The sequence below is a fragment of the Aegilops tauschii genome, chromosome 3, assembly GCF_002575655.3.
Source record: "Aegilops tauschii subsp. strangulata cultivar AL8/78 chromosome 3, Aet v6.0, whole genome shotgun sequence".
NCBI classification, from domain to species: Eukaryota; Viridiplantae; Streptophyta; class Magnoliopsida; order Poales; family Poaceae; genus Aegilops; species Aegilops tauschii.
The window spans coordinates 616,666,795-616,676,764 of NC_053037.3; the positions used below are offsets into that span (position 1 = coordinate 616,666,795).

Consider the following 9,970-nt stretch of genomic DNA (forward strand, 5'->3'; position numbering starts at 1 on the left):
ACCCACAACAGAAAGAATGAAAAAACAACAACAAGCGAGCGAACAAACGCAAGACACGCGATCCACACCGTTGATTGAGGGGGGACGTGTGCATGGAGCCCCGACAGCGGTGGGCCGGGCTGGGCTCCCCACAACGCCAAGGACCAAACAAAATCCACGAGCACACAGCCACACCTCGCTCACCACCGTTCAGACTACGGAGCGAAGAGGGCTCCCGAAATCTCGGCGGCGGCGGCGGCGGCGGAGGCGGCATTGGTACCTGGCGCCTCCGGGTAAGCTGCCCCTACTCTCTCACCCGGTCTGCACGTGCCGATCATCACTCCTGGACTGATTTGGAGCAGCATACGCAGCCTATCAGGAACAGGCCGGCTCCCAAGTTCGTCGTCGTCGTCGTCGTCGGCAGCGGCGGCGGCGGCAGTCGCTGGAACATCGAGGTAGGGCATCGCGGCCTTTGGTCCTCCTCTACACTTGCTGGATCTTCCATTTGCTTCACTTTGTGTGTAACCCTAGCTAGGTGACGGGGCTGTATCGGGACCGGTGAGGACGACGGCAGCTAGGCCAGCGACTTTCGGCAATTCTCAGGTATAATAATCCCTACCTGGAGGTTGGCGTGGTCCTATTCGATGTTCGGCTTGCTAATTTACCGGGAATGCATGTGATTTGGGGCTTGCGATTTGTGAACTCTGAAGCCAATTTTGCTACAGATCTCAAAAGACAACTTGTTTGGCAATTGTGTGAAGGTCTTAGCTTAGCCTAGGTTTGTGTTTGTGCTTCACTTGCTGTACCAGAGTACCTTTTCAACTACGGAGTTGGGCAGTTTCCCCCTGCCTTACGAGTTACCAAGCCTGACTAATGTGGAGGAACATGCGAAAACTTGTTGTTGCTTCAGATTAGTCAATGCTTGAATTAATTGGAGGGCACAGTAAGCTGACTGTGAATGCGCAGTGTGGTTTCACATTTACTACTAGCAGTGGTAGGAGTACTACCACTCCATTTTCCTTTGTTGGCATGCGCGTTCCGCATTAAACACACACACGCCCATTTCTCCATGTTTATTTATTTTTAGGGATGTTGGCATGCAAACCAGCATTAAAGACACACACACACACACATCCTCTGATATGCTAGTAACTTTATACTCTACTCTACACATTGCAGACATGGCATCATCCACTGATACAGATATGCTGGAAGAGAATGTGCCCGCCAAGACAACTACTGTTCAAGTGAAATGGTGTGGCAATGATTATGATGTGGTTGTACAATCTGATGCCGATGTTGGAGAGCTAAAGCGACGTGTCGAACAAGATACAGAACTTCCTTCCAAGAGGCAAAGACATATAAACACTCAGACAAATGATGAATTGGCTGATAATTATCGTGTTTCTCTGTTGGACAGTCCACCCACGACGTTTCTCATTGGGTAATGTTTTTTTTCTCATTGTCCTTGTAAATGCACAAGGATTCAAGTGTCAGTCATGTACGCATTTTTTACATGTTTCTAATAAATATATGTTGTACTACTCCCACTTCTTTTTATCGGCTGAAGCATAATGCAATTTTTTTATCATATCTCATTTGTTGTCAAATTCTGAGTTCGTAGCATGATATCATCTAAACACTAGATATTTCTCATGTAGATTCCTGTATATTCCTATTAGTTTAAAAATACAATGTTTCCTGTATATTCCTATTAGTTTAAAAATACAATCTCATACCTCACTACAAACATTTCGAATCCAGGTTGAACAAACCGGACCTTTCACTCTACTCGCGGTATTTTTCTTATGACAACGCAAACCGCAGCTGCTCTGTCAAGGCCATTAAGCTAGCGAAGAAAAAAGACTTCCTTTCTGATTTTCATGAGATGCCTACTGCCTTCTTCAGAGGAACCTACACTCTAGGGAGTTTCACCACTGATTGCCTCTTGAAGTGGTATGATACTAAAGACAAAGTTCTTTCTTCGCTCCGACTGATGAGCACCTGGAGGCACCCAAATGTGGTGGTGTTGCAGAATATCTACAAGCTGCACCCAGATTATCGTCTTGTAATATCCACCAGCTCTTTTGATGGTACCTTAAATGGATGGCTCAAGCATGGTGAAAAGAACAAGATTGAAGAGAACAGGATTTTAAATATGGATGGAAAATTCACCCCTGTTTTCAGCAGAATCACACTGTAAGTATTTTCAGCAGAATCACACCTTCAATCTTATAATAGGATCTGGGTTGGCGACGGTCCATTCACTTCGATCGTTACTATGTTTTGAATTACTTACAATTGGCGTATTATTATCTAAAACATATATACTGCTATATATAGTGGGTATTTATGTCTTAAATTACTAAGAATCGTTACCGTAACTATTATATATAGATGGGCTGGATATATTCTACAACCATTCTTTAGACATACTCTACAACTAGAAACCCACCAAACCAGCATATGCCATCATCCATCTCACCTCATCCATATGCGGAGCGGAACCTGCATGGCGCAAAGGGAGGCAACAATAGCGATGTGAGGCACACAGTTTAGTGGCATGACACAGTTTTCAAACTGCTATTAGGCCGTAACGAATTTGAAAAAACATTCTACATGAAAATTGCGCCTAATCGATTTATTCCCAATGTTATATCATTTATGTCATTCCCACAAACCATTCCATCTATATACAACTGGTTGTTGTACAACCAGCCCTTTGTTTCTGTTTCACAAGAAATTTTCAAACCATATTTTGGAATTATGCAAGTGAATACCGTTAGAAAGATATTGATTAGGCGCAACTTTTTCATGCAGCATATTTTTCAAAATTTAAGGTTCAAGAGCAGTTCTAAAAATTGTGCAATTCATATCAAATGACATGGAGCGCATTTTTATCAAAATGTTCAAACCACTTATCGAAATGATGCAAACAAAATACCGTTGGAAAGATATTTACTAGATGTAACTTTTCTTTTTGTATGGAACACTTCATTCAAATTCCTTGTGATTTAAGAGAAGTTTAAAAAATGGTTAGATTCGAGTGTTATTTTTGGGCGAACCCCCAATGAACATGTGAACTGTCCCTACGAATAACTAGATTGCCGAAAGTTAACTAACTTCTCACATAGTATAAGGCCAACTTCAGCATGAACAACGTGAATTGCCGAACAAAAAATATTTTTCCCAACATTTTTGTGAACTTCCCGAACGAACGAACAGAACTTCCCGATTCATAAGTACTCCTTGTGTGAGGAAGTGAACTTCTTGACAAACGACAAGCTTCCCACAAGCGGAGAAATTAACTTCTCATCTATATCACTAATTTTTGCAACTCTTTGACGAATGTTTTTATTTCCAAATGTGTGGAATGTCGCTAATGATATGACGACAGGGTTGAGAACTAACTGTCCACGTGTCAACTGCCGCGGGATGGGGGTGGAGCCTTGGAGGTGAACCAGCAAATTGGCTTGGCAAAAAATGAACCATCACGAGGCAACTAGCAGACCTCCTGCAACAAAATATGCGAACTTCTCGCAAAGCAGAAACTACACAAAAATAAACAGGGATAGAAAATCAAACATCGACAATCTGCGGAGCATTCTCATTGTAGATGGTGGGTGTTGCAACATGTGGTAGGAGAGTGATCCTGCTCCACACTCCGCCCTGCTAGCTGTGGCCATGGACATCAGTTAGGGGACGTCATCGTGTGTGGAGCGAATTTAAAAGTTGTGCATGGGCGTCCGTGTGCTTGATGATCACCAGCCTGCCGAGGAGAGCAGAGGAGGGGGACTCGCCTAATGGACCTTTCTGACCGTACCAAGGTGGAAGACCTCCTCTAGCCGAAGCAGTGCCGTAGACGAACATCGTTGGCTGCCTTTGACCGAGGAGAAGGTGGCGGCGCGGGGTGGCTGGTCGAGGCTAGGTGTGGCGGCGGCGCGGTTCCTATGTGGCTGCACGGGAAGGTGGATTGGATTGGAGGGTAGATAGGGCTGATGCAAAACTATGGCGATGAGGTGTGATGGGGAGGGGAGGGTGTGGCGGCGCGGTGGCCTTGGGGTGATAGGGGCACAATGCTGGGAAGATGGGTCTAGTGCGGCGTTTTTTCTTTTAGTTTAGTGCGGTGGGGTTTGCTCCTGCAGTAGTTGTTACTTTCGAGTGGGTTTGGCTGATCTAGGAGGGTTGGTTGTAGAATATTTCATCTACAATTCTCAAGGGGTGGTTGTAGAATGGACCACGTTACACATGTATATAATCACCTTTTATTATGCTTTAAATCACTGGTAATTATTGTGATCACTATCCAACCTATGTAATAGACATATATATCACAATCTTATGATTAATTGATCCTATATTTTGGAATATATTCTCTTTTGCCCAAAATTTGGGATTATTCTTTTTGAGAAAAAAATAAGTACCAACGACACAATCATTTAGACAATGCATGCAAGAACGAAGAAATTTCGGAGTAACGCACCGGCGATCTGCTAGTTTGTACTAATATTTTATTTCCACTGCACAATAACTAATATAATGTTTTTACTTCCACTGCACACTAACTGAGATACTGTTTCACAGAGATCTACTTGATATCTTGGACAAGATGATTAGACGTAAGATGTGTCCGAAAGACCTTACAGTTGACAACCTATATCTGAAGACTGTGAATGGTCAACCTCAACTTAAAGTATTCTTCGATGATGGTAATTTCTTTTTTGCACTCTCCTAAGATAGTGCGTCTCTAAAATCTATACAAACACTATAATTTTATTCTACAAATGAAAAAATATTGGGTTATGTTGTGCAAAATTTTGTTTTGTGGAGGTTATTTATAAGCATATTTTAATTTAGATATAATGTTGCATATTTGCTTACACGAAAATGTGCATATGTTCGTAGGACCATCTGAATCAGATAGGATTTTCTTTTTGGAAAAGTAAGACATTTTTAAGTTCCGGAAATATAGGAAAATTAATCTTGCATGTAGATGATGGATACAAGTATGTGCACCCAAAATTTTAAAACTTCAACATTAACATATGCGACCTTTATGTTTTTTTATAGGTTGCATACAAAATTATCCGCTAAGAGTGTTTCTTAATATCAACTTGTTATTGTCTAATTTAATTTATCGCTCCAGGCCACATCTGTCTGATTCACCAACTCCCCTAATTCGCAGTTGAGGATCTCAGGGGTAAGGCTCAAACGTATACGGAAAAACTATATGTGAAACTATGTGCGGAGATAAAGAAAATTATGACAGCCGACGTTTTGATACAAATGCACACAGGGACCAGGGCGTACTGTGATTTCATTGAGAAACATGGTCCTGACTGCATTGGCAAAAATTTGGCAAAACTTGCCAAGTTTTATCCCATTGAGTGGAATGATGAAGACAAGAGCAAGTATCTCATTGACATATTCTCATCAACTCGAGATTGTAGTGCGGCTCTTAATGCTTGTGGAATAAGATGGCCAAGAAATGAGTCTGAAGATGACATGTGTCAGGAGCTGAAAACATTAAAAGAAATGATGGAAAGAGCGAACATAGAGAACAACAAAAGGAAGGCGGAGCTGAAACTTCAAGGAGCCGAGGGTAGAGCTGCGGCCAACAAGATCAGGGAATACATATGGAACTGTGATATTGACTATCCAAATGATCTTGTCAGGCTCGTGAGGAACCTATGGAAGCATTTCTCCACGTACCCTCGCTACATTAAGGTAACTAATTCTCCATCTAGCTTGCATGCCAAACAAGGTGTTAATATTGATTAACCATTTGGTTAACTGCAGACGCACCTTGGGGGTAGCCAAAGTGCTGTTTTGCGCAAGTTCGAGCAGTGGTGCCCTGATGCCTGGACGTTGATCTACAACACCGTGGGCCAACCATGTATGTTGTCTTTCCTGTTTAGATTTAAACTCCTTTCTCTCGTCATGCATGTTTTTATTTTTCATTGTGCTGCTACGACATGCTTACATGGTCTTGTGTTGTGTGCTACTTAGCTCATACCACACCATGTGGTTTCTGAAAGGCGTATGTGACCAGAGTAGAGCTGGTCTGTTGGGTCAAACATTGGCTTCCTACAGTCTCCCCATAGGTCCATGGCCAGTTGGTGTTCACAGCAGAAATTGCTAAGTTTTAGTCTTGTGTAGTCTGACCATATATAGGTCCATGGCCATACCATGCAATGCAGACAATGGAAACTGGTTTGTAGGAGTACTTTGTAGCATGGTGAATAAATTGTTGCTGCATGAATATATCTCAAATCATTAGCAGGGACAAAGAGTTCAGTGCCTCCATGTCAAATGTCCTGACCTAGTACATTATCAATAAATGCTCTTGGCATTTGAAGCAGTGGTGGTATGTCCAGAGAGTAGAATCAGGCGGTCAGCCAGGCATCATGCTGTGACTTGTGAGCAGGGCACCTTTTGGTCCAGTGAGCTAGTTGTGCCTGCTGCTGTAAACTCTGCCCAAGTAACTAGCTAGTACTAGGAGATTATGATGCACTTGACATGGCTCGGTCTAGGCTTTGCAAAGTCAAGTGAGACCACAACCTTATGTTTAACCCAATCTGGGGTGTCCTTTGTTCCAAAATTTTATAAATCAATCAATCATAAAGCTTGTTTGATCTGTATATGGTTATAAATACTCTAGATGAATTTCTCGGGCGATCTGCTTTACATGCATTGGTTTGACATATTTTGCAGGAAGCAAGGAGACTGGTGGTGGTGGAGGCAGGGCAAGGAGATTGCAAGCAAGGAGGAGGATGGAAGCAACGTTTTTGGGAAATTCAGTAGCATGCATGGAACTGACGAGAGCACTGGGTATTTTTTGACGGTGCAAAACACTGGTTGGTAAACTGCGCGTAAGAAACCAAACGAAAGATTTGGCGGTGCAAAACACCTGATCTTTTTGTAAGATGGAAAACTGCGCTGGAAGTGTAATTTTCTGTATGGGCGCGCTGGAAGTGTGCGTGCGTATGAGACCAAAAGAAAGATTTGGCTGAATACCGCGAAAGCCTAGCTGGCAGGGTTTGAGACCAAACGGATGATTTGGCCGCCGGCCGGATTCTGTAACCAAATGCTACGAGTAGGAACCAAAAAACATGGATTTGGTCTTGTTTTGTTCTGTTCCTGTACTAGTGTAGTGCGAGGTTTGGCTGTCAGCAACCTTCCACGACCGGAAAAAACAGGGGGATCCCAACCAAATTTTGCGAATCGGCGAAAGCTCCAACCAAAAACACCATGAGAGAAGGGGAACGATAAGAAGATCCAAACCTAGGGAATTAGAAGGATGGATGGGATGAGACGGCCGATCGAGGATCTCATCCATCGTTCTCGGCCGTCTCATCTCCTCGGCTGCGTCCACCTCGATGGATCGGCCGTCTCATCTCCTCGGCTGCGATCGATCGCCCGCGCGGCACAACCATCGTCCGTCCCCCCTTCCCATTCCGATCGATGGCGCCATCACCCACCCCTCGTGAGATGCGGCGGCCGCTGTTTGTGGCCGCTGATGTATTCCCACGGCCACGGCCACGCGTGAGGAGAGGAGGACGCGTCTACTAGTACTAGCGTGGGATGTGGCGTGGCGGCGGCACACCCCACCAGTGGTATACAGATCGACCGCATCTACTAGTCCTAGCGCTTCCTCGCACGGCACGGTTGCTATAGCTTGCCCGTTTTGTTTTCTGGGTTGTTGGCTAACTAAAAGATCTAGTAATTTCTTTTATATACTATATAAAAAGACTCATTTATGTTCTACTAGGACTCTTTCTTTTTTTCTTTTGACGAAGATAAAGGCCTGCCGTTGATTACATCGATGCCCCAAGACACTCGTGCCACTCAAGCATGCAGGCACAAGGCACGCGTCTAACAACAACAACAACTGAGAAACACGATCGGCGCCACCCTAGCAACCAGACATTAGGCGAAAATAATTTCGCCAAGCATCTGCTACGGGATCGCAACAACTCCTTGCGTCACGCCAGGATGTGGTAACGAGAGGCGGAGGAGAATTGCGTGGGAGGAAGAAGAAGCACAGATGAAGGATTGTATTAGAGACAATAATGCTTTACATTGCCAGTCCCCTTTCCGCTCCTCCACACGCTAGCTATATAATGGGTCTGTTACAAGCCACACCGGGCCGGCCCAACGGCCACCCACACACACTAGGCACGGCCAGGCCCAGGTCGTTGCATGCCCCTCCCCTTAAGCAACAGGACGCCCTCAGACTGTTCATCATCACGCCGGTGTCGTTCGTGCCACATCCGACGCCCACTCCCAAGTTGCCATGGACACAGGAAGACCTCTCCATGTAATCTTCAGTTGTTGTCGCGTGTGTCCACCAACCTGCACCAAACAAGATTGCAATACCTGTGCCGGTGTCAGAGATGTTGACAGTAGCAGTGTATCAAGTGTCTCTGTCGGAACTGCAGTTTGCTCTGGAGGCTTGGCCGGCTTCAACAGGGACACATGAACTACAGGATGGATTTTGCTTGATGCTGGAAGATCAAGTCGGTAGGCCACTGTTCCGATCTTTTCCACGATCCAGTAGGGTCCAAAGTATTTGAACCCAAGCTTTTGGTTGGAGCGTCTCACCACTGATTGCTGGACATATGGCTGCAGTTTCAGATAGGCCCAATCTCCCACTGCAAACTGTCTGTCAGACATGTGTTTATCTTCTTGTGCTTTCATCCGGTGTTGTGCTCGAAGGAGGTGTTCCCGAATCAACCCTTGCATCATTGTACGTTCAGCCAGCCAGCCGGAGAGATCTGAAGATAGAGAACTCTGCAGATTGGAAATGCCCAAATGTCTGGGTTGATATCCATATAAAACCTGGAATGGTGTATGTCCCAGAGCTGAGTGGTAGCTTGTATTATACCAATATTCGGCCTGGGGCAGCCAGTAAGCCCATTTCTTGGGGGCAGAGTGCACCATACACCTCAAGAATGTCTCCAGGCACTGATTGAGCTTCTCAGATTGGCCATCAGTTTCTGGGTGACTAGCAGAACTCATGTTCATCTTAGTGTCAGAAAGCTTGCATAACTCTTGCCACAAAGTGCTTGTGAAGATATGATCTCTGTCCGTTACCACTACTTGAGGAAGGCCGTGCAATTTATACACATGATCCATGTATAGTTGAGCCACTTGGAGAGCAGTGAATCGATGTGACAAGGGAATGAAGTGAGCATATCTGCTGAATTTGTCAACGACAACCAGTACAGTGTCAAAGTTTTTGCTCTTGGGAAGACCACCAATGAAGTCCATAGTGACCATGTTCCAAGCTTCTTTAGGGACTGGTAAAGGACTGAGCAGGCCAGGTTTTTTTATATGTTCAGCTTTGGCTTGTTGACATACAGTGCATTCCTTGACATAATTTTGAATATCTTGTTTCATAGCTGGCCAAGCGAACAGTGCCTTAATTCTCTGGTATGTTCCTTGAAATCCAGAATGACCCCCTACTCCACTAGAGTGGAGAGACAACATAATAGCCTGATGAGCTTCAATATTGTGACCAAGCCATACTCTGTCTTTATATCTGATGATCCCTTGGTGTAGCACATAACCTTTCTCATTAGAGCCAGTCAGAGCCAATTCTTGTAACAACGGCTTATCTTCTTGATGTTGTTGATACCCTTCAGCTACCACACTCAACCATTTAGGAGTGCAGAATGATATGGTATGCAGTTCAGCAGGAGCAGGTGATCTGGACAATGCATCAGCAGCCGTATTATCCTGACCTTTCTTATATATGATGTTGTATCTTAGTCCAAGCAATTTCAAGAGAGCTTTCTGCTGCATAGGACTAGTGATTTTCTGATCTTGTAAGTGTGTCAGACTCCTGTGATCTGTTGACAGTGTAAAGGGAGCATGCTGTGAGTAGCTTCTCCACTTATCCACTACAAGTATGACAGCCAAGCATTCCTTCTCATATGTTGAAAGAGCCTGAGCTTTCGGACCCAAAGCTTTGCTCAAATAGGAGATA

At 44.5% G+C, this 9,970-nt stretch overlaps 1 protein-coding gene and 1 long non-coding RNA gene across 3 annotated transcripts; one reads left to right on the top strand and one right to left on the bottom strand.

The window, feature by feature from the left end:
* Positions 1 to 508: 508 nt before the first annotated feature.
* LOC120962111 (uncharacterized) lies at positions 509 to 7,102 on the top strand. 2 transcript variants are annotated; one of them, XM_040386025.2, is made up of 7 exons: positions 509 to 582; positions 1,159 to 1,423; positions 1,744 to 2,178; positions 4,564 to 4,688; positions 5,165 to 5,706; positions 5,779 to 5,875; positions 6,694 to 7,102. In XM_040386025.2, coding segments are annotated over exons 2-7 (1,464 nt in total). In that variant the 5' UTR covers positions 509 to 582; positions 1,159 to 1,160; the 3' UTR covers positions 6,696 to 7,102. The 2 variants fall into 2 exon arrangements, with proteins under 2 accessions (XP_040241959.2, XP_045089912.1); XM_045233977.1 differs by having other exon boundaries at positions 5,779 to 7,102.
* Positions 2,186 to 7,619, bottom strand: LOC120962112 (uncharacterized). Its single transcript, XR_005752942.2, has 2 exons — positions 7,264 to 7,619; positions 2,186 to 2,487 (listed from the first exon to the last, which is right to left on the bottom strand). It is a non-coding gene; the product is annotated as an uncharacterized lncRNA (long non-coding RNA).
* Between the last annotated feature and the right edge of the window lie 2,351 nt (positions 7,620 to 9,970).

Bases quoted from the DNA above. Each gene is read 5' to 3' on its own strand.
- LOC120962111 (XM_045233977.1), top strand. From the start codon at position 1,161: ATGGCATCATCCACTGATACAGATATGCTGGAAGAGAATGTGCCCGCC. The intron at 1,424-1,743 runs GTAATGTTTTTT...TTTCGAATCCAG, and splicing joins CCCACGACGTTTCTCATTGG to GTTGAACAAACCGGACCTTT. The intron at 5,707-5,778 runs GTAACTAATTCT...GGTTAACTGCAG, and splicing joins CGTACCCTCGCTACATTAAG to ACGCACCTTGGGGGTAGCCA.